This window comes from Cottoperca gobio, chromosome 4 (genome assembly GCF_900634415.1).
Source record: "Cottoperca gobio chromosome 4, fCotGob3.1, whole genome shotgun sequence".
Lineage (NCBI taxonomy): Eukaryota > Metazoa > Chordata > Actinopteri > Perciformes > Bovichtidae > Cottoperca > Cottoperca gobio.
Window position 1 is genome coordinate 15,838,839 of NC_041358.1, and position 25,398 is coordinate 15,864,236.

The 25,398-nt window shown below is 38.1% G+C and overlaps 2 protein-coding genes across 2 annotated transcripts; one reads left to right on the top strand and one right to left on the bottom strand.

Annotated features, from left to right (window-relative positions):
* Positions 1 to 9,950: 9,950 nt before the first annotated feature.
* On the top strand, positions 9,951 to 14,050 carry gamt (guanidinoacetate N-methyltransferase; the record flags this gene model as incomplete). The annotated part of the gene is made up of 6 exons (XM_029429873.1): positions 9,951 to 10,125; positions 11,610 to 11,755; positions 11,880 to 11,943; positions 12,460 to 12,527; positions 12,772 to 12,882; positions 13,781 to 14,050. Coding segments are annotated over 6 exons (705 nt in total), but the record flags the coding sequence as incomplete, so codon positions are not given.
* A 3,396-nt stretch (positions 14,051 to 17,446) lies between these two features.
* Positions 17,447 to 22,721, bottom strand: ndufs7 (NADH:ubiquinone oxidoreductase core subunit S7). Its single transcript, XM_029430403.1, has 8 exons — positions 22,706 to 22,721; positions 21,755 to 21,791; positions 20,953 to 21,024; positions 20,729 to 20,849; positions 19,955 to 20,134; positions 19,586 to 19,632; positions 19,110 to 19,198; positions 17,447 to 17,905 (listed from the first exon to the last, which is right to left on the bottom strand). Exons 1-8 carry the CDS (start codon positions 22,719 to 22,721, stop codon positions 17,808 to 17,810), a joined length of 660 nt encoding a protein of 219 aa, XP_029286263.1. The 3' UTR covers positions 17,447 to 17,807.
* Between the last annotated feature and the right edge of the window lie 2,677 nt (positions 22,722 to 25,398).

The following is a 25,398-nucleotide window of genomic DNA, read 5'->3' on the forward strand; positions in this document are numbered from 1 at the left end:
ATAGGATTATGTTATAATACCCGAACAGTAACAACAATAACAACAGACATTTTAAAGTATAAAAGTTAGAAAATGTTACACCCATTCGCGATGAGAATAACTACATTTAAGTGCTCTCCTATTATATTGCAAAATTGAAAGTGTGGCCAGTTGCCAATATACCAAAGATCCTAATGTGCATCCCAGCATCTAAAATTAAAGGGTGTTCGCCTATTTGTAGAAATGTACAGTAGAAATGTTCTGCCAGATGGGAAAAACATTTATATCAGCCTACTGGTGCTAAGAAGTGGGGCACTTCTCATCGACTCATATATCAGAAATGATGGCAGATGTTCTACTGAAGTTCGCTTTCTTTTTTTGCAAGATCTTCGACAATATATATAAATATGAAAATACCTTATGTACTACTTAATTGTTCATGACATAATCGTATAATAACTAATTATCAATAAAAGTACACAGGTATTCCCCAAGCTTATACACAGCTCCCATGGGTACTATATGTATATATATATATATATATATATATATATATATATATATATATATATATAATACATGTCAGAATGAGATTCACCCTCTCATTCAGTGTTCTTGTTTCTCTTTATCCATTTAATGTCTTCTTTGGAGGACAAAATGAGGTCACACATCAGTGTGTGAAGATTTATAACAGACTCTCTCCACTGGGACTGGAATCTATCAAAACGTTTTTTTTGGGGGTGGGGGGGTTCAAATTATACTGTATGTGAGGAAAACAGATTGCTCCTGTTTCTCAGAGGAGATTCGAAATGGGTCCTATATGTTAATAAAGACTCAAAATAGAGCAGGGGGAGGAGGCATGATGATGTGACTATTCACTGTTTTTGTGTGTCCTATTCATTTATTTTGTCAGAAATAACATAACATGAAATGTTAACATTCATGTTTATTATTGTACATTGTGTTCAATAATACACATCGATGTTAACAGATGTTAACTGTATTATAAAAGAGCTTAAAGGTCCAATGTGTTACGAGCGACTTGCTCCAAAGAAATATGGAGCAGTATTTCACTACTGGATCCATACAATCTAAATTCATCGATCATCAAAACCATCAGTTATTAAAAAAGTCAACTACTTAACAAAGTATGTTGTACCTGTTTATAGTAGTTTATCATATTTATTGTATTCTAAGTTTTAGAGTATTATAGTGTATTCTTTATATTGTGTATTGTATTCTACAGCTATACATCTCTCTCTTCTAGTGTTGATAAATGTACTGTGTATTTCTTCACTTCTGTGTCAGTCAGTCAGTCAGGTCGGTCTAATGAACAGACTGCTGAAACTCTGAGAGCTCGGTCTAAATATCACTGCTATCTTATAATCTTTACGTGGGACTTAGAGATCTGTGTGTTTACTGTGGCACTGGGAGCTGTACGGTCTGTGTAACGTTACTTTTTGATAGTTTTTATGTTGGCTTGGGTCTGGGGCGGCAGAGATGAGCAAACAATCTGTGTTTTTGTTTCCTCCTCTGCACCGACATATTAATGCTTCCCGAGAGGGGAGCGTGCAGCCGCTCCGGTGGCTCAGATACGGCCAGCGAATATTCCAGCACCGGGAGTAACAGCGGGCTGATGGAGCGCTGGGTCTAACCGGTGTAACGGCAGCAACAGAAAGTTTGACAATCCGGCGGGAAATCAGCTAAATCTGCTCGATGCTAACAGAAGATCTGTTGGTTTCTCTGTGACACTATACTGCTCTAGAACGAGGCGAGGCTGCGAGTCGTTTTCTCGTTTCTGCCATTTTGGATTTAATCAAAATAAACAATCAAAATGTGCAGGGATGACTGGATGTAATGTTGACAAGTGACAAGTCTGCCCAAGTCAGGCAGCTGTACTTCTTCTCCCTCTGTACTGAGGGCAGACTGGAGCTACAGTGACTCACTATCGCCTCCTAGACTGGACGGGTCGGCACTGTCAGTTAGATGCTGATTCCAGTGGATATCTCTGCAACACAACACATACACGTCTTTGACATAACGTTAACACTATTACCTCTTCACATTCTCTTGATAATGTTGGTTCATTTTTTAATGTTTTAAGTTTAAATTCTGGCATAGGCCTATTTTATGAACTGAACCTTTAAAGCCAATTCTAATCTGCAGTCTCTTTGCAGGTTCAATTCAAACATACGCACAGTGACATAACTGTCACTAAACAAACTAGACAAACATGACAGGACACATAATAGAAAATTGCACTAAGTAATACATTACACACCATGTCAGCAGCAAGTATATGTTAGGCAAATTAAAAGCGAGGATATTTGCATACAAAGCAAAACCGATAAAATGCAGTGTCAGTGGTTACAGAGTTTAATAGCTTTCAGTGCACTTTTCAATTTGGCTTTAAAGCCACTGACAGAGCTTTAACTCTTTAAGTCGTTGGGTAGTGAACCAGTGAAATTTGTCACATGTGACACAGATACAATGTTTTATATTTATATTTTGTAATTACAATCTCATGTGAACAAGTGCTACAGTTCAATCCAGATCCCAGGGCATTCGACCTACAGGCAGCTTTACAAACAGTCTGTGTGGAAATAATAGCAGAATACTTGAATAAATCTACTGTGTTACCTTCGACCACTGCATAAAGCAACAGACTGCCATTGTGATGAATTATTTTTCAAGCTTAAACTCCTTTGGCTTTGAAAAAAACAAACAAAAACACAGCACCCCCTTCCTGTTATGAATTGCACAGCAAACCATCAGGTTTCCCTTCAAATCTGAGCTGAAGGTGAAGGGGGTACACCCACATGAGAACCAGTAAAAAACATATACTGTAATTGTTGCCACCGTTGTTCATTTGTCAACATGTCATCAGCTGAGGGTTAACAAGGTGTATCTGACAAATTGGACAAATTTGAGGTCTATGTCTCAAACTGGCTTTAAAGTTAACAGGGTCTATCTGCATCACTAATTTATGCAGATTTTGTATATATTTGCTGAATCAGTGAGATCTACAAAGGTCTATCTCCACAAGTTCAAGCATGATTTTAGTATCACAAAGGTCTATCTGCTGACAACCAATAGCAGGGCGGGAAATGAATCACGTGATCATTTTCAAGCACAGGAATAATTTATTCAAAACGTTTTTCTGCCAACTGTTTCATATGTATGTAATCTAGTAGATTGTAGTTCAAGTTAAGATCATTAGTAGTTTAATAAAAACTATAATCTTCACTTTTAAGTTTCCTGCCACGTGGAACTTGTGTAAACATTTTTAGAGCTTAAAATGAAGCTAAGTTGCATAAAATACAGTTGAGGGTTACATTTTTAATTTTCGGGTGGGGAAATGTCAGATAGACCCTTGGGACTCAATTTCGGAAACCACAAAGGTATATCGGCCAAATTAAGTTTAGTATCTACCCATAATACACTGAATTGGAGCCCAAATAGTCTTAATTTCACTACATAGTGTGTAACATGTGATATGTCAAAATTGGTTGGAATTGGTTTTATAGTGTCCACGTTATGAACTGTTGAATTTTTTCAAATGCGTTTTTGTCGATGGTCTAGCCTTTTCTGAGATTTATGTAGCCACCCGAATACAGTAGAGGTAAAAATTCAACAGTAATATCTATTTTTATATATCTCTATCTAATTCACACAACAGAAAATAATGCATTTTCATACTAAATAGTTTAGATTTTATATTGTAAAATAAAAAACATATATTGGTTGGTACTACAAAATGCTGAATGAACTTTTACATATTCTGCTGTAAACACTCAGTGTTTGATAGGTCTTACATACATTATAGGGTATTTCCGTGGTTATTATATCCCAATTTGGAAACTAGAAGGGCACTCAAATAGTGCAGACTTTTGCCAAGGCCATTTCCATAAGTGAAAAATAATGCATGTAGCACTACCGTGATCCAGATCTGCTCCAAAATGTAGTAGGAGTTCTTCCTTGTCTCATGCTAAACCCTTCCATTAAAATCGGGCCGGTAGTTGTTCTGTGATCCTGCAGATAAACAGACAGACCCAAAAACATAACGTCCTTGGCAGGAGGTAATAAACACCCCATAACTTACTCAGGATATAGATTTGACAGATCAATACAAACTGCAATGTCTTCAATATCAAATGTGGTTAAAATGTTGCCTTCCACAGTCCACGTGATCGGCACAGCTGTGTACAATAATCATGGCTTTAACCTTGTTCAACAAACAACCCCAGTCGAGCTTCAGTTATGGAAATATACAAACTGAAATCTGACGAATTACTGACTTATTGACCTAATCCTTCTCCACCACGGAAGCACGTAGTATAGCATCCTGTAATCCTCTCAAACTGCTAATAGAATAGAGGAGTAGTGGTTTATTTAATGAATTTTCAAATGGCCTTGGCAAATTACATTCTGAGTGTTAGTTTTACCATGTTTGCAGTATAATGGGTGGGGTTTATTTCAGAGTAAAAAGGAATAAAAGCCAGAGGGTTTAAACTGCTCATGACCTCATTTGACACTTTACCTTTATATTGTAACTTCAAATATCAAAAGACAACATCCATTAATTGCACGTCGTCTATATCAGGAAAAAAAAAGTGCATATGTAATACAGTGATCAACAACAAGAAGGACATATACAGAATCCACTTATTTCAGCCTTGATGGTGCTTTAATGGACAGGGGGACAAAGGAATTTTAGAAATGGTGGCGCCTGCTGAGGGGAGGAGCAGATATTCAGGGTGGAGAACATGAGTTGGCTCCGACATGATTTTTTGGGCATGTCTGGTTATGGTTTGTTGAAAAATAGCCTGAAGACTGGGATGTTGAAAGACTCCCATGATCTTCATAGCCGTCGGTATACGGCGGGTGAAGCAGAACAGAAGCTGCACCTCCCGGTTCACACCAAAGGTGCAGAGCCACCATCTCCTCTGTTTTGAGAAGATGTTTGTCACACCACTGTGATAGACATCAGAGTGAGTTATCATAAGCGATACATACATTAGTTTTCAGTGTGGCTGTTGCATTCATTTGTGTATAGAGTGAAGAGCACAGGTGAGCTCACACACCCCTACGGCACTCCGGTTCTGACGGTCACGGGCTCAGACACGATTCTGTTCACTCTGACGTGCTGGCTGCCGTTGGTAAGGACTGAAAGGTACCACTTAATGATGAATGGGTTGACAATGAGCTGATTCAGTGCGTTAGGTAAGATGTGTGGCTGCAAGGTGTTAAATGTGGAACAGAAATCAACAAACAACAGTCATGCAAAGGCCCTGGGAATCCCCAGATGTTTAGTGACCATGTGCACGATACTATTGATTGCATCATCAGTGCCTCTGTGGTGTCTGTTTTGCAATTGGTATGTGTCTCATATTTATGATATGATATGCCATAGATGTGTAAATGTGTTTTTAGGTCCAAAATAGTTTGTCATAAACCTGAAGGACAGTTAATCGTAATTATGATGACAAAAAAGTTACCATATTTTACTGACATCAGAATAAGACCTCATAAAGGAGCTACAATACACATTACATTACACAACACTTTAAAACTCTTTATCTAAAATGACACACTTATCCAGACTGTAAAGATATTTTGTTTTTAAAAGATTAGCACTATCTAATTCTTCACCACCATTTTCTGTAACTTCTCACAAAGCTATTATTAAGCATTTATTGTATTGTATTGAATGTATTGTGTTGAATTGAAAAGCACCAGGGGACCCTGAACTGACTGATAATGAAATTATTTTATCTGCTTGACCTGTGGAAGACTTTTGCTGCCCTTTGACTCTTGATGGCTGGACGTTTCCTTTAGTTTGAGCCTGGTGGAGAAATGCTGAGGGCAGCAGCATGTTATGTGGGGACGGAAAAGAACATCTGTGATGAAACAGGTCACGTGATGAGGTAACTAGTTTAACACTGAGACAAATGTGAGAGTCTAACAACGTATGATAAACTGTATGTTGTTTGTGCCATTCTGAGGAAGAGCTGTGATAATGTTGTACAAGGATATTCAAAAGTATCATATAAAAAGTAAAATTGGGATACTAGAAGCTATTAACATCATGTAAGGTTTAAGAGCTACTGATTGGTCTTTGAAGGGGTTTACATAAATCATTAAATAAATATGAGTAAAGTTTAAAACATCAAGAGTATTTTCATTTTAATCTTTGTTTTCATGATGGTGGATGTTTTTAACTAATAACATGAAATGTTGTTTTGTGTTGTTTTCATCAAATGTATTTAAACATTTTCTGTGTTATGGTAATCAGTTGGTTGATTAGGAATATTTAGCCTGCAAGATTTTATGAATGGATATATTTAACCTTGAGATGACAATATTATTAAAAACATAGACAAGTACAACGATGAAAATCTGGATCTTAAGATGTTTTTTTTATATATTTTGCAGTAATTTGGTCATTGTGCAGCTTTGAGAAAGGCTGATCCGAAGTGGAGAAAGAAATAACAGCAAAGTTCACTTTTAGGTTTTAGTTTAGATCTTGGACCAGTTAATCCCTGCTGAGGGTCTTTACAGCAGTGTGAAGGGTTAGCAAATGTGTAATGTTTTGTAAGTCCTGTTATGCATTGATATAACGGATATCCTTGAAAGTACTGTAACTGAAATCATTGGAAATGATCCCAGTTAGGTGTCACTCTCGTCTGCTCGAGTGGTTCTGCAATTCAATGCCACCATTTACCGAAGTGGGACATTTGCTGGAGCTGGAATCTCATCAAAAGGTTTCTGATGGGCTTTTTGGGGCCTGTGACATGACAACATTTGAGAACTGCAGAAAAAAAAGAGGATTATTGTTTCTGCATGTGAGCTCCTGTGGCAATAAGTATTATTCAAAGGCAGTGCAGATGAAAAGCCTCGTGTAAGAGCGGTAGGTGGATGAAAACCTGCGTTTTGAGGAGGACACTCACTGAAGAGCCGCCCCACTCAGCTCCACCTAATGGGACTGAAGTGCATGATGGGTAACCGGGGCAGAGGGGCTGTGAAGAGGATCAGATGATCCGTTTTTGACGGTCTCATTGTGCACACATAGGAAAAGTGAAATTATGGTTTATTAGGAGTTTGCAGCAATAAATACATTTTTTATTACATCTGATCCAAATACTCTCGGAGAGAATTACAGTGTCATAAATCAGGGGATTTATGAGAACCTAAAATCCAATGCTATTCGAGCTGCACTGACAATTCTTCATTATTAATTAATCCATCAATTCTTTTCTAGACTAACTAATTATTTGAGTCCCATCTACATATCTGATTCAATGCGCTACATTAATGCACATCTTTTTTTGGATTATTATCTCTGCACATTGCACGTATTATTTATAATTTATACTGTAAACATTCACACAATAAATCCTCTGTTGCAAATGGCGTACAGCTCTTTTCATTTTAAAAACAGATCAATTGACATATTATATCTTTAAAATATTTCTTATTGTACATTTTTCTATTCATGCTATGCATCAAGATACTGAGGGAAATTCTGTTTGGCAAAAAACATGATTCTGATCAAACGTCAGCAAAAATATGTCCATCAGTTTCCCCGAGGCCATGGTGACATCTTAAAATCAAATTCATCAAAGCAACAATGAATTATTGAAATAGTTACCTTTTTCATGATCAACTTACCACCTAAATATTTCTGCTCTACATGCTATTATTAGTATTTTTTTAATAGTTCCTCATAGATCTACAATGTGATGTAACTTGTTCAACAGCATTGTATATCCTGTTATGACCAATACACTCCTGTAATACACTTATAGAGATCTGCAGTGTCTGTGGAAATCAGTTGAAAGTTTAGAGTTAAATGTATCACACCTATTATGTTCATTAATATAAAACCAACAGATCTAAAATATCCCTGCAAGAACTTGATCATCATCCTAACACAAAAATAATACTTTTTTCCATTTTCATTAAAGCACCTGCATCAATTGTAGAGGAGCATAAAATGTGGCAGACAAAAGTGAACTTACAAGATAAGATGAACTATACTTAAGCTTGCAGTAAAAATCATGTTAAAACAAATATATAGCCTACTGTTTATTATAAATACAGCAACTTCTTATGCTACATATCCAATTCATCAAGCTGCCTAAATGATGTTATGCAATAGCTTCAGCTGTCTATGGTCAGAGAGCAGGAAAAGACAGAGCTCTCACTCTTCTGCTAGTTCACTCTACTCCAAACAAGAAACATAATTTATCTCAAACAGGATATGAAGCGTGATTCAATTCACTTATAAAAAAAAAAGACAGGAGCATTTGATTTGTGTACAATCACTAAAGTTAGTAAACACTTATTTTTTGTCTTTTATAGGAATAGTGGGTCATTTTCAGCTTATCAATTTCCTTGCGGAGAGATAGATGAGAAGATCTATACTAGTCTTTGATCTGTCCAATATGAAGCTACTGCAAGGTAATGCGTTAGCTTAGCATAAAGCCTGTCTCCATTCATCTACCAGCACCCTTATCGCTCACTAATTATTATTATTATTATTCTTAACAAATAAAATATCATTTGTTTAATTTATTACTTTAAATCATCAAAATCGACACATTTCGGACGACACAAAACATTGAATTACAACATCCGTCAGTCACGTGACTCCCAAAAACACTTTTCTCCTTGACTAACATTGGGAAAGAGACATCTGTAAATCAACGTATAATTTTTAAAAACGTAAATCAACTTCCTAATAATTAGGTCCTAAAAGTTGTAAAATGCACTAATAGCTGAATCCAGAGTTATTTCCCTCCTCCGTGTTTGTGACTGAGCCAAAACGCCTGTGACGGAGCAGCTGGGAGGCGGGGTTTAAGCACTTGCTTTTTTGGGCTAAATGGATGCGAAAGATCACCGGAAGATCCGGGTAATTTAATACTCGAAAGTTGAACCATTTTGGTTTCATGAGCCACTGAGCTACTTTCATAGGAATGAACTGGACCCCGCCTCCAACGCTACATCCATGGGCCAGACATAGTGACTTCCTGGTGGCTTGAGTCTTCACGCCCTCTCGTGGCTACAATTCCTTATTGCCGCTTTAAACAATAACACCAGCCTGATATACACCTTAGGCCAGTGGTTCTCGACCTCTTCGAGTCAGGACCCCCCTAGAATAATAATACTCAGGTTAGAGTATGTTATTACATTTTTTATATCTTTTTTTTCTCCACAACCATCTGGCAACGCACAGAAGATTTCTCGCGACCTCCTGGTTGAGAACCACGACCTTTAGCCTTCATGCCACAACCCCACTGTTAAATTTTTCGATCTCTGAAGATAAGAGAAGATAAAGATGTAATTAAATCAAATCCGATGGATTGTTGTGCAGCACTTGCAGTACAAAATAGGAAAGAGTGAAAATAAACATATAAACAATAAAGATCATCAATAAAAAAGGTGCAAAAAACAAATGTATGCCAGAAATGTAAACAGGTTAACACTTAAGCCTTTCAAAGTTCAACATTTACAGTTGCCAAATAGTAAGGATAATAAAAATGTTTATGGTAAGGTGCAAAAAGAGCAGAGAAGGCTTCACTGAGCATTCTTGGACACCATGGTAACTTGTTTAAGCTGTTTATTAGTTTGGCGTGTTCACTGTACAGTAAAAGAAAAGGGCCTTTCCTGAACACCTTAAAGTTGACTGGATTCACACAGACTTTCATGTTGCAGAGCTAAAGTGAGCCAGTTCTATCGCGGAGTGAATCATCTGCCCTACAGAGGATCTTGGACACCTCCTCCCTCCTCTGGGAATGTGAGTGAGTCTTTGACCTGTAGTGAAACTCCCGCGGTGTCAGCACTTCTGAGCCCGATATAAACCGCCGCCTCCTGCCTTTCACTCTCTTCTGTGTGGAGACTCAGTAAGCCAAACAGTTTACCAGAATCCAATCAACCACTACTGCCTCCTCCATATCAAAACAAAATGAGCACCGCATGCTCAGCCCATATTCAGCAGTGGAGAGGACTGCAAGGCCTCCTGGCACGACGCTAGCGCCGGCTACAATGAGACCGACACACACCTGGAGATCATGGGCAAGCCCGTGATGGAGCGCTGGGAGACCCCTTACATGCACTCCCTGTCGACCGTTGCAGCGTCAAAAGGTAAAAGTCGAGTTTCAGTAAAGCGACGGTTTGTCCATTATCGACCACCGTACTCTTTTGATCGTGGATCATATAAATTATATGCCATTCACATGTTATATAGGTGAAAATAACCCCAATACACTGAAAACTGGATTATATTGTAAAGTTTCGCATACAATGGATTTGCTTTGGTGTATTGGTGCATAAACAATAAACAAAAATATAGAATGGCAACAACATGCAATAAAATAAAAAAAACATTTAATATAAAATATGTTCATTGTAACTCATTCAAATTAAAGAGCTAGACAGGAATGTGCAAAATATATTTTCTGGGATTTGGAAAGGTTAACAGTATTAAGAATACAAGAATATGCAATGTACAGAGATAACAGTCCTTAGAATAAAAAAAAAAAACAATCCAACAGTTTTTTTATGGATGTTGAAAGAAAATATGAATTCATGTTTTTTCAGTAAAAAATGTAGATTTGTCGATACAAGTGTGATAATGTTTGTTTTGTTTTTTTCACATAGTTTTATCCCTTTCCTTCATTTTTTGTTAAATGATCTGGAGGACACGTGTGAGAGTGTGAGCAGTATAGTGCTCAGTGCTGTGTGAGTACTACAGCAGCTGTTTCTCTACTCATGGGAACTGGCCAAGAAATATGCAGGGGGGAAAGAGACATCTGCTTTATGTGAAAATAGACTGATCCACACACCCTCACAGACATATGGGAAGGGACAAGATTGTGCATTGAAACTGTCTGCACAACACTGTACAAATGCACATTTATGACATTTTCTAACCCTTTTCTAACCTTGATTGTAAATGCATTATTTTGACAAAACTGACACACAAACTCCACACATGAATTCAAAGCAGTGGTCAATTTTCCACAATTTAACTAACAATGTTTTTAAATCAGATATATAAAGATTTTTATTGTGTTGTGTTTTTGCATGCCATTACATGCAACAATGTTGAATGTGAACATATTTTTGTAGCATGTACAGGATGTAAAACATTAATTCTCATGGAAAATGTTACATTATTGAGGACTTTTTGTACCATATCTGAACTAATTTCAGCTCCCTGCAGTTTGCTCTCACTTCTCTTTAAGTGTATACAAACATTTAAATGAGCTGAGCTGCTGATTAAAGGCTCAGTAAATCATCATGAAGGGGTCAAGCAACAACAAATAGCCTTTACCCCTCATCTATTTATATGCTTCTCTGAAAGGAAATTAAACCCTTGTGACCTTTCTGTCAAACCATATGTTACAACCAACTGGCTTTCCCTCCACACCCAACAGAGGGAGAAAACTTAAACTACAAAAATCTGAGTGCATAAAAGAATTTGCTCAAAAATAATGCTATCACTATGTAACTGAGCACCAGCAACCTGCTTCATCAGTAGTGAAACCCAAAAGTCTTTGGAATTGGAAAGCTTCAGTAGATTTACATTTTCTGACGTTATTGTTTTTCTGTGTTCTGTCTGGTAGGTGGTCGGGTTCTGGAGATTGGTTTCGGCATGGCCATCGCCGCCACTAAGATTGAGTCTTTCCCCATCGAGGAGCACTGGATCATCGAGTGCAATGACGGTGTCTTCGCCAGACTGGAGAACTGGGCCAAGTCTCAGCCACATAAGGTCGGCCAATGCCAATATTATCTTCCTATATTGGTTTATCACAGATGTGTTTGTTGCATTGCATGCTTGAATGTTATTGTTACTGTCCATAAAGATGAGTAAAATTGTGTTTATGTTGCTGCAGGTCGTCCCTCTGAAGGGCCTTTGGGAGAACGTTGTTCCCACTCTGCCAGATAACCACTTTGATGGTAAAAAATTAAACCAGACGTGGGGGAACTTTCATCACGCGGAGATATTCAGTTCACAGTTTTGCTTTTGATGCACAATCCTGAGTGTACAGTTTACCATGTTTTTGAAGAAAATTGGAGCAGACAGTTGGTACAAATCAAAGAAATCTGTTTACAAAGCTTTTTTTAAACACCACAACACTGTCAAACCGTTTCATTCCTTTACGCTGTCATAAAACTCTGACAAGTGGAGTATAAGTCAACACATCAGGTTAAAGAAATGTATTACTGCACCTTGGTTTGGCCACGCAGTTTAAGTTATCAATTGCTGTAAATCAGTGGGAGGATGCATTGAAGGCTCCTCAAAACTTCAGCCACTAGTGTCTGAAATCATGTTTGATGAACACACTCTGAGACATTGTCCCATTTCACTTATTTGATGAATAAACAGATATTTAGAAGCTATAAAAAACACAGAAAACTGAAAGATTTGATTGTACTATGCACTCTGCTAACATCGTGTCCCACCTCTCTCAGGTATCCTGTATGACACATACCCTCTGTCTGAGGAGACATGGCACACTCACCAGTTTGATTTCATTAAGGTAAGTAGGGAAAATACTTTAAATATTACAATTAATACTTCAAGCCGAAGTGAAGTATGTTTTTGGTAAATTACCTATAAATCATATAGATATAGCAGAAAACAAATAGAAAAAGCAGTAGGCAAAATTGTGACTATGATTGTGACGATGATGAAATATTAAATATTACGATATTAAATGACCTGTAATTGTGTGGTGCACATACTGTAGGCTTCTGATTGATTTGGTCTGTGTGTCTCTGCAGGGTCACGCTCACAGGATGCTGAAGTCCGGCGGCGTCCTCACCTACTGCAACCTGACCTCCTGGGGCGAGCTGCTCAAGACCAAATACGACAACATTGAGAAGATGTTTGAGGTTTGTCAACATCATTAACTCCTCAAGGACAAGAAATGTAACTTTATTTAACTAATCTAAAACTGTATAACTTGTGCTTTTCTGCATTGTGCTGTATGATGCGCTCAAAATATCGTCTGTGTCCCAATTCCATACTAATTGTATAAAGTACGAACCTCATACTATTCATTAGCCTATATTGTACTGCTTTTTAATGTTACATTTATCATAAAAGATATCAACATTTTTACCATTATTATACTAGCAGGAAATTATACAATCCATTCACTGCTGGTCGTCAATAAAACTGCGACCTAAGAAGGTCACTGCCATTTAAATGACTTTTACGAAGATTTTACACTTTTTGTGTTTTCTTTCTGGAGCTTTTTCTCCACCATTTGCATTTTATTGTAATGTTTTGCAGCTCATACATTTCCTTTGTGTAGTGAATTGTGCAAACACAAAAATCTAGTATAATTTAGTATGCATGCTGAAATTTTTACTATGAGTGCATTACATTCTTAAAGTATGTAGTGTAGAATTAGGACAACATTATAATAAAGTACATTGAAGTTGTCTGATCTCTGATCTATTTACCCTGAAAATGTCTGAAGTTAGATTTCAGTGAAGAGTTTGATGACGTGTTGCAGTGATTACAGGATCTTGCTTTTTATTTTCGCACAAGTGTTCGAGCTACTGAATACTGTCATAATACATATCAGGACTTGTAAATGATCAAGATGTGTCAACAGAGTGTGATTGTCCCACCTGTCCTGGAACGTGTAGTGGAGTGTCTCTATCAGGGTTGAGCTGAGTGCAACCTGAATTACATGTTGCGATAATTTCAAGGTTAGCTGTTAGATAAACAGGCCAGCAAGCAGCCAAACACTGACCAGCTATGTCTGTTAATGATTTTCAGGAGACCCAGGTGCCTCATCTGCTCCAAGCCGGCTTCAAGAAGGAGAAGATTAGCACCACCACCATGGACATTGGACCACCCACTGAATGCAAATACTATTCCTTCAATAAGATGATCACTCCCACCATCGTCAAGCAGTAAAGTCTGAAGGCGCTGCTGCAACCTTTCTATTTTTTTTTTTTTTTTACCATAATGTACCTTCTCATCTGACCCTCCTGACCTTCTCACTCTGTCGGTTTGCCATATTTCAATAAATACATTATACATTTATTGCAGCATTTCTTTACCCGTGTGGTTGGAATGTCACACTTTCAGGCTATTTAGAGACCAGCTTCTTCATTTGAGTTAAATGTTTAGTTGTTAGTACAGTCGTGTAGCTGCAGACTGTGCTTCATCAGTCTATTGATGCAAGTTATTTTTCACAGCAGCAAATATGTGAGACAACAGCAGACTGAAACCACATGAAACCACCAAAAATGCATTTACACCCCACTGAGGCTCATCTGTTTAAGGTCTTAAATCACCCAGCATCTTTTGTAAACGTCAGAAAGTCTACTCTACTCTCTATGTTAAACACTGCAGACTCCCTATGAAATGCCAAATGAATGCATGATTGCTCCGCGGCATACGTCAGGAGCAGTGGTGGAAAAAGTATTCAGATCTTTTACTTCAATATAAGTAGAAATACCAGTCTGAAAATACTCCATTACAAATACAATCCTGAATTCAAAATGTTACTTAAGTAAAAGAACAGAAGTATTATTTAAAGTATCAAAGTAAAAATACTCATTTCAAAGTGTAATATTATTATAGAACAATATATTGTTCTGTCTTTATCACAAATACAATTAAGAGCATTTTAATGTCATAGTTCATCAATGTGGAGCCAATTTTGGGTACTTTGTAAACTACTGGGTAGATACGTAGTAACATACAGCATCTTATACACTGTAAGCATATATTGTTTTGTAAAAAGTAACTTGTAACTATATGTGTCAAATAAATGTAGTGGAGTAGAAGTACAAAGTAGCATAAAACGGAAATACTCAACTTTAGTGCAAGTATGTCAAAATTGTACTTGCAATGGGATCTCACCAGCTGCGACGTCAAATCGGGCCAGGGTCGTAAAGTTTGAGGGATCAAAGGTCTCTGCCCAACTTCCTGAACCTGTAGTCAGGTGCCCTCGCTCGTACCATGCCCATCTTCAAACTCTGATTTCATTTTGATCTCAACAACACACCGGTAAAGCTTTGTGACGCATAATTGGGCCAGGGGTAAAAAGTGGGAACGTTAAGTTTGGCCCCTTGGCCCCAACACCTCTGTGGTAGTTCCTGCTATAGTAGGTGTATCTTGTGGATGTCACCACAAGCGCATTTTGTGCCCATGATGACACACACAGACTCACAAGCTGAAAACAATACGTCGCTGTCATGGCTAAGTACACTGCTTGAGTAAATATATTTAGTTACATACCACCACTGGCCAGGAGTGAGCTTTTCCAAACGTGGAGTGCAGTTTTGACCAATAACTATGAGCATTAACATTTAAGGTAAAAGATGTTTGAAAGGGCCTCCTAAAATGTAGCTGCTCAAGACCAAATACGACAACATTGAGAAGATGTTTGAGGTTTGTCAACATCATTAACTCCTCAAGGACAAGAAATGTAACTTTATTTAACTAATCTAAAACTGTATAACTTGTGTTTTCTGCATTGTGCTGTATGATGCGCTCAAAATATCGTCTGTGTCCCAATTCCATACTAATTGTATAAAGTACGAACCTCATACTATTCATTAGCCTATATTGTACTGCTTTTTAATGTTACATTTATCATAAAAGATATCAACATTTTTACCATTATTATACGAGCAGGAAATTATACAATCCATTCACTGCTGGTCGTCAATTAAACTGCGACCTAAGAAGGTCACTGCCATTTAAATGACTTTTACGAAGATTTTATACTTTTTGTGTTTTCTTTCCTAATACCTAAAATAATTAAATAGGTTATGGGATACATTTTTTAGATTTGACTTTATTTACAATACACCTGTAAAGTGAGAATTCTGCATGATGAAAAGCCTTCAATAAAACAATAAATTAGCTGTTAAATATTCCACTGATATGGACACAGAACAGCACACGTATGCTTTAAATTATGGTTGTAGATAACGATACATGTTATCTAAACACTGGGAAAAAGTTACCACCTGGCGAGGACACATTAATCATTAGATGGATGGATGATGCAACACTAGGCTGCAGGGGGGTGGGAAACTACAGCTGGCAGATCTCAGATCTGAATCGGGAGCACATGATTACGAGGAGGCAGAAACTGATCTTATTGCTGACACGGCAAGCAAACTGAAACATTCTTCAAGCAAAATGTCAAAAATATTCTCGGGTTCAGCTTCTCAAATGTGAAATGTTGCTTATTTTTATATTTAGTAATATGAAGATCTGAGGTTTAAATACTGTTGGTACGATACATTAACCTTCTTGGGTATGGGAACATTTTTAGTTAGTTTTCTAACATTTTATAGACTAAATTAATTGATGAATAAAAGAGTAGTTTGTTTTATTACTAAACGCCAACATCTTTAAAAGTAGCTTGAGAACCAATATATTCATACATTCTCAGATATGGGATATCTAATTGTAGTAAAGAAATGCCAGAGATATGAACAAATGTCTTGGTCACAATTACTTTGGGATTTGGGCTCCTCTATCAAAATCTTTGGTATGTTTTAAAGTAAAAACAAACAAACAAAAGTATCAAACTATTATCCTCTTTAAAATGTGAAACCTTCATGTTTTTTTAATTAATCTATATTTATTTGTTTTCTCCAAGTACGTGGAAAGATTTGTTTTGAGAATGGGAACTATATTTGGACACAAGATGCCAAAATCCATGAACTGCCCCCTTAGACGTGTATGCCTGTGTTGTGTCTCTGAACAGATGACTTTATTGTATGATTGCACTTGATAAAAGGAAATAAAGAGAAGTAAAAAAGTATCATCCTTTAAACTCTAAAATAAGAATGACTTCAAACATCCAGCAAGTCAACGAGACTGAAACTTTTTCTAAAACTTGTTTATGACTGCTGCCTCTTATGTTTAAAGTGTAAATTAAACATGAACCATTAAACATAACATGTCAACCAATCTTTCACCAGCATATGGTAATCGTCAACCTAGCAATGTTTCACTTTAATCTTTTTGGTGCTGCACAGCCATCACAGCAAAAAGACAAACTGTTAAATCAGAGCAACTTAAAACAAATAGCAAGAAGAAAGTCAGACTTTCACCAAAGCATCCTTCAACAGCACAGAGGACTGAACCTACGAGTCTGTTGACTTGCACTAAAGATGCTTAGAAGCAGCTTTTTCTGCAAACATAATTATAGCAGCTGGTTTACAGTTCTAGCCAAATATACAAAATACTTGGCTTTGTTACCAGAAACCCACCTCTGACTTGCTACTTTGGTATTTCAATGTGTGGGTTTACATAGTTTTAGCAGACCAAGACTTCTGAGTTGAATAACAGCTAACGCGCAATAAAAATGTGAGACGTGAAGGTCAGAGTTGGTGTTCACAGGAGCGACCTTGTGGTTTAAACTTGGCTTTAGTGGTCACAGTGGAAAGAAAGACACTCCAGATGATAAAATAATGTGTTTATGTGAGCCCAGTTTATTCAAAACGATATATAAGATAAAACAGGATGACTTATCTCATCTTACAGTCATTGTTCAGTTTTCTATTAAAACAAAAAGAGAAATGATATATATGGCTACTTGAATAAATAACTCATTTAAACTGTAGGTAACAGGCAGAGACAATGTTCCTGTTACAGAAACAGTCCACAGATATTAAAACTGAATTAAAGAAGCAGAAAAACTCAACCGAGTGAAAATAAGTGGCGGTGCACTGTGTGTAAATTACGGTAAAGATTTTATTGAAGTTAGTTCCTGAAGCTCTACATAGAGGATAAAACATTTACATAGCAGATACAAACACACATAACACATTCACTTCCGATACCAGATCCTCAACTTCTTCTCACGTTTGATTTTCTTCTGCAGCTGTAAAGTCCCGTAGAGGAGAGCCTCTGCAGTGGGGGGACAACCTGAAAACAGAGCGACTCCTTTATTGTTTCGTGGCGATTTAAACTCACGGAGTTTAAATCCATGATGGCACAGAAGTTCAGTCTAACTGTTGAACAGAATGTCAATTAATTATCTGGCAATTCATTTTGTATATGGAGGCTACCGATGTCGCACACTGATCACCAGTCTGCAAGATAAATGATGACTGGACTCAACTATGCACAATATTCAGTATGCATGCTGCTGTTTACAATCATATTGACAGTAAGACCACACCATCATACAGTCATCATGTACTCCCACTATTTATTACAATAAAACAAGTACTACAACAATTATCAGTATTAAGTAATATTTGAAGCATTTGGTAATACATCTACCATCAATGATAACAATAATACAATTACTAGTGCTTCAACTATTACTACTGAAATAGTTATAAACTACTGTTCACTGAATTTTAGCAGTTATTAAAGCTACTGGTGGGAAGTTTCAGTTTATGTTGACTCCTGTGGACACATGCACCACTGCCTGGTGTCGTAAAGATCTGCAGCACCAAGACTCCCTTTAGAAAACCTCTCATTTTACTGCTGCAGGATGAGACAGTCTGCCCCGCTCAGTCCTGGTGGAGTTTCCGGTAACCTGCATGCCGTAAATCGCTTCGTCTGAGGTCGTGGGATATCGGACTCGATGACTGGCTATTTTTATAGTTATTCTTAAAGCCCATCTTCTTGCTGATGATCTCGTTTGGTTATGTAGGTCATATGGAGACATCAATATTACATTGAGACCGTTTCATAACCAGTTAAAAGTTTCTTGTAGTAACTTAAAATAGTTCACTCAACCTACATGAACAGAAGTATGTTGACACCCAAACATTACACCTGCATGTGAGTGTTATTCTGGGAAGGCTTTTCACAAGATTTTGAAACCTGGTTGCAGAGATTTGTTTTCCCTCATTTAACCACAAGAGCATCAGTGACGGCTCTTGATGTTGGGCAATGAGGTCGACTTGTAGTCGCCCTTTAATTCCATCCCAAGTATGTTGGATGGGGTCGAGGTCAGGGCTCTGTGCAGGCCAGTCAAGATCTTCCACAACAAACCATCAGCCCAAAGGCTGTCCAAATATTTTGGCCATAAAGTCCACATTTGAAAAGTCTCATGTTTTAAATAACTTGGGGATTTGTAGATATTATCATTTCCATATTGCGCAGTAATGTTTACCTGGAACATAAATGTCCACCGGTACGATTCGGTCGCAACCTCTGACGACAGCGTAGGAGTAGTGGTAGTAGCCTCCTCCATTAGCACAGCTGGAAGAGAAAGATTATGAGGAAACAGTTAGTTATTAAGACACATACTGTAAAAGGTTTAGACCCCAACACAAATAATAGGAATAAGACCGCTATAAAAGTGCAAAAACATTGACTTGCAGCGCCCCACAATAAAAGATACGAAGACTCAGCCAACACTGGGTGAAATACGACTGTATACATTTCATGTAAATACTTGTGGCCATAAAACAGAAACACTGGACAAAACCAGGAATAAACAAAATTCCAGCAAAGCTAATCATCACAGTAAATGTAAGTATCAGATCAGCTGTGGAGACATACAGGATAGACTACTGATGACTGGCAGGTGTTGATGCATGACAAAGATGTGCTGAGGAAGAGGAGGGCACACTGCTGTTAACTAACCTTCCCATGGAAATGACGTATCTGGGCTCAGGCATCTGGTCGTACACCTGTTGGAAAGAATACGCAGTTGAGTCACTCTTAATCTAAAGTCCGTCTAAGAACTAATCCATCATTTCAGATGGAGGAAGGCTTCATGCCAGTCTACAAATCCAGCAACAGGCTGGTCGTAATCCAACAGCTATACTGTTCTCAGACTTCCTAGAGGCAGAAGTCTGGGAGAGAGCTGCAGTGACAACTAACAATGTCTGAGCAGGAAAGCAGGTTTTTCCAAAGTCTTCCTCCATTTCACAGACCTGACCAGGCGTAAATAGTTATACTTATTACATTATTTAACAGCTTATGTTACATCACACCCTGTCCCTCCCTCACCTTCCGCAGAGCCGGCGCCATCTTATTGGTCAGTGTTCCTGCCACAATCATGACATCAGACTGTCTGGGACTTGCTCTGAACACCACTCCGAAGCGGTCCATGTCGTAACGAGGTGCCGCCATATGCATCATCTCCACCGCGCAGCATGCCAGGCCAAAGGTCATAGGCCACAGAGAGCTCTGAGGGGGGAGTAGAACATCGGCAGAGTAGACGCATTAACAACAAAAGGTACTCAAGGTTCTGACCAGAACATACCTCTACAAAGAATTGTTCCACCGGTTCAAGACCAGCAGGGAGCACAAGTAGCATCAATTTATCAGATTCAAACACACAATATGTCATTTTCTGATGCTAGGGGTCTATCAATCGAATAAATAACAAAAGTAGGGGTTTGGTGACGATGTGAAGTAGTGTGGGATCATGGGATATTTTGTCTCCACCTCCACTGCCGTCATTGCAGTCAGATTCTCCGGGTTATAGAGTGATGCTATTTCCAAAAGGAGTTAGTTAGTGAAAGCCACTTTCAATCTGAAACTCTGAACATAAACTGGTCTGGACCCAGTTGCCATGGCAATCTAGCCAGTTTAAAAGAGAGCCACCTTTGTATCAATGAAAACTCTGGCTTTAGCCTCTACATACCTCGCTAACCCACTAATGTTAGTCTGTGGTACAGCCCTCTGGAGTCACATCACACGTCTCGAGACAAAAAACACTGCAGACTTCAATCCACTCAACATGTGGGTGTTAACCCGGCCAACCTCTCAGCTACTAACCCTGCGCGCCCAGTTAACCAAGTCGTCCAGCTTGGTGATAACATACTCCCCCTTGCTGCTGGCTACAGCTGCTGGTTTGGCTGCTGCCACTGCCGTGCTCTGCGCTCTGACTGGAACCAGGCTGCAACAGAAGGATGGAGGGGATCTTTACTGTGTGCAGAGTGTTTACTGGGTGTCTGTTCTTCATTCTGATGTTTACACCAGAGTTTTTCTGGTAAACTCACCTCGTGGTGGTATTCTCGCTTTTTGCACTGTTGTGCAGACTCCTCTGATGAACAGCAAACACTGAAATAGGCCTGTAAAAAAAACTATAAATTAAATGACCCAAGAGGTAATGGTAAATGGTGAAGTTGACGTATGAATATTTTAATCATAACATATGCATATGTTAAAACAGGCAATGAAATAAAGAAAATCTCAAAAGCAGTCAGGTCCACAAGAGGGCAATATTGTGTGAAGAAAGACACTGTGTGTGATGGACAGATGGGCAGATTTGATTATGTGATGATTTTGTCTGAGCTCTCTAAACTTGATGACGCTTTAAAGGATTAACTTGACTGTTCCTCTGCACCACACAGGGGAGCGCTCCGTCTGCCAAAATCAAGACTGCACAGCCCATCGAGCACAGCCAAAATTTCACCACTTGCTTTATGAGTGAGGATTGTTTCAGTTTGCTATTCTCTTCAATGGGAAATAATCTGACCTCTACAAATCAACAAAGTTGAGTTCTTAGATACAGTAAACACTGTACGTGACCGTAATAGTGTAACATGACCTATTGTAAGATGTGGTAAATTAATTTTTGGTGGATATTCCACTCCAAATGTACGGCCTACTGAGGTTGAATTTAAAGTTGAATCTTTATAATAGCTGCAGTCGAGTAATGTTAATTAGTAAATGTTTTTATGTAAAAGACCAACTCCCCCCCTGTAAAGGATATAATACTAAAGCAGATGTAGGACCAGGAGCTGGAAATTAAATTAAGTTTTTAAAATTAAGCAAGAAAAATGACTACAAGAATCTTACCTTGTTGAAAAGCAGCCAAACATGGCCAGGCGAGGCACTGAAACAACAAAAAAGCATTTAACAAAAGAAAGAAATTGTATACCGTGATATATTGTAAGTACTTAACATAGTTTAACAGATGTATCATCCAATCACTGACCATGTGGTGATCTTATGCATTGAGGTTTGATAAATCGTTGCTTTACTATCAAGCAGCACAGATAACTTAGTGAGGGACATAAAGGTTTAACCTCGGTGAGATTTCCACAAGCCAACCACTGAAATCTGGACATTGTTTCCTCACCAACAGCTAAATGTGCTGTACTCTTCGTTCACCCCCTTCACGTTGTACTGTCCATGCAGTAATTGGTATAAGGACTTTTTCTTTCTTTCTTTCTTTTTTTACTGTATTAAGTGCTGCTTGGTGTGTTTAATGGACGCCGAATTGGAGGGTAGCCCCTGGCGATTTGTAGAAACTCTTAAGTAATACTTCATGTCGCATGAGGTTCGCAAATACGAATTAGAACCCCAAACCGGCAAAGTTTTCAAGGAGAGTTTGGTTTGATAATCTTATCCATAGCGATGACACGTAACGTCACTGCGGCTAACGACATATCTGGCATAGTAGTCCACCCACAACGTAAAAGCAAATGTCTAAAATAAATGAAACCCTGATTAGTTTAAACAACATGTCATTAGAGGTTAGCTAATGTTATCTTGCGCTTTGACAGCTACTTGTATTGCAGCTGGAGTTCATGTAAACGCTAACCTGGTTAGCCGCCATGCTAACGCAGACACAGCAAGGTCAGTGTGAGCATTCACTAAAAGTTACAAATCCGATTACTGACACAGTCAAACCACTACGCATTGCACTTTCATGTGCTCAATTGTTTGTCTACTGTTATTAACACACGTCTGGAAACTCGGTGATGTTTATTAAAAGCGCGTAAGTATAATCAAAACATCAGTTACCTGCTAACGCCGCCATCTTTGGGATGCTGGTTACGTCAGACTGCTTCCTGTATGAGCTCGCGCTGCAGAGGGCGCTGCTGTAACGATGACAACCAGTTTATCTAAACCACAAAAGGTGAAAGACGTTACTGATCTTTACTAACAATGAAGAGGTTATATCGCGTTTGAACGCCAGTGATTATCATTTGTGATAGCTGATATTATTTGTGCCATTTTATGCTCAAAACATTTGGTAGATCCGCTGAATTAGTTTGCAGACTTTAATGTGAAGCAGGGTAAGGACATATCTAGGCTCTTCAATGACAAGAAGACCAATCCAAAATCACAATTAAAAACTTACTCTTACAAGTCCACAGATGCAGCAGTCAGATTCAGATCAGATATCACAAATAATTGGTTAAATATTTTATTTATATTGTTTCATATTTAACTAATTTATTTAGAATTTATGTTGTTTTATTGTTTTTGGAAATGTTTACACAAATTACTTGTGACTAGTCTATAGTGTATCTTGTACATGAAGGTTTAAAAACTGTTTCAAAAACTTTTCAATAATGTAATTCTGATACAAAAAAGAGTCTTTATTAGGGCTGTTTAGCTCCCTCCAGTGGGGTGACTTGGTGTGATGTGACTTTTTAAAGTATATATTTTTTCAAATAGACGTTTAAAAACCACTCTATGATGATTATATTAAAATGTATACTAAACTGAGCGGTGAACACAGCTAGGCGCTACTGTCACTGACACCTTTATGCACTTCATTTTCACAAGTGTCCATGCAGAGGTGCAGAGGCAGAAAGTGGCTGGACTACTGGCAGCTGGAGATCAAGATTCATTACTTTAAAGAACAAAACCATCTGTTTTATGTGATGTAACATGTTATGTAATCCAGCATGAGGATACATCATTTATTTAACTGTGGATTAAATTGACAACGACTTTTATATTATAAATATATATTTAAGAAAGAGCTGTTTTATTCATTATTTAGTCAGGATAATCTGTGAAAATTCATCCTTACAAACATGGTTTCACTTTAGGAACACAATTTACTCTTGTTACTCACTGTAGTCTTTAAAACAACTTTCACTAGGACTTCATGACCCAGATCATCAAACTCGGAGCAGAAGCTCGGCTCTACTGGTTTAGCTGCTTTCATGACCTGTGTTGTCATAACAAACACATTTATTTAAGTACATATATCAGTATAATACACTTTTCATGTCAGACAGATCTGCCTGAATATGATCCATAAACCCTCTACCTGTGTCTTCAGCATCTGACGGCAGCAGACTGGTTTTACTGGGCAGCTTCCAGTGGAGAGAGAGCTGATTAATGGGAAGTGAAGTTCAGCTGTCTTCCATGGAATAAAAAGAATATATCCTAAATCCCAAGAGGCCGAGGCAAAACAGCGTCACAGGCAGAGCAGCCAGGCACGGCAGCTAATGGAGGATTAATTAATCAGACAATTATCTTTTGATGAATCATTTAGTCTCTAACAGAGTGTAGAGCTCAAATTACCTTGGTGGAAAAATAAAACTCCAGTAGAGACTGAAAGTTCACCACAAAGTCCATTTATTAGCTGTTTTTGAGGGTTTTGAATGTCATGGACATGTAGATTTTCCGTAGTATTATAAAGAAGAAGAAGATATTTCACCTGCACAATACCTCTCCATCATACCTGTTCTGCAGTATGCAATGCTGTATGTGTGTATGTATTTCTGGGAAAAAGGAAGCGCTTTACCTGCAGATGAGACAGAAAGCAGTCACATTAAACTCCACAGAAAGTTAACTAGTCATACACCTCTCTTTAAATAGCTTGTGCTACAGCTTAACCTACAGACTTTAGGTTTAAAAAGAGATGTTTGGTGACAGTTGAGTATTATCACAGTGTGCACCTTTTATGGATTGCCTTTATTGTTCTACTTTAAGTAGTTTCTGTGCTGATACCTTTTTGTGCTGTTTTCACCCCTCTAGCACCTCTGAACAAATGAATTTCCTCTTGGGACAAGAAAGTATGGAAGGAAAATAGATGTGGAGAATTTTGAATCCTCTTTTAATGGTCACACACATGTACACAGCAAAGCACACACAGTGAAATTTAAACTCTGGATTTAAGCCATCCTAGTATTAGGAGCAGCTATTATATTATCAGCAGTGTGGGGGTCCGGGGCCTTGCTCAGGGGCACCCCGGCAGTTCCCAGGTGAACTGATACCTCTCAAAGAACCAACCCAAACACCATACTTTGTCCGTTTATGCAGGTAGTTGGGGGACTTGAACCGAGTCAAATCCCTACGGACTGAGCTACGGCCCCCAAAGATTTTGCGATGACCGGTGCAATTGCTTGGAAGGCAGGTTTAATAAATGACATTAATTTGTGGGGCGGTTTTAACAGTAAATTCTGAACATGCAGGCAGGGCTTATGAGATGGTATTGTGGGCCGGGTCGTTTAATTAAGAGAAATGTCAAAATGTCAAATGTGATGACTTTGGTCTAAGTGATAATCACAAACTTCAAACTTGATTACTTAGTCTGACAAGCAGGCAAAAAAAAGTTATTTAAAAATGTTGTACTGGTATTAAATTAAATTTGGTGCGTAGGAAAATACAAATCATATGTGAAAGAAAGACGCTGTCAGCAGTGAGTTTATTACAGACAGCGTTTCGGCCGTGGACCTGTCTCTGGCATATGG

What these genes read in the sequence shown, in the direction of transcription:
- ndufs7 (XM_029430403.1), bottom strand. An exon ending in TGGTTAACTGGGCGCGCAGG is followed by an intron (nt 20,135 to 20,728) that starts GTTAGTAGCTGA and finishes CTCCCCCCTCAG; the next exon opens with AGCTCTCTGTGGCCTATGAC. An exon ending in TACGTCATTTCCATGGGAAG is followed by an intron (nt 19,199 to 19,585) that starts GTTAGTTAACAG and finishes TTTCTCTTCCAG; the next exon opens with CTGTGCTAATGGAGGAGGCT.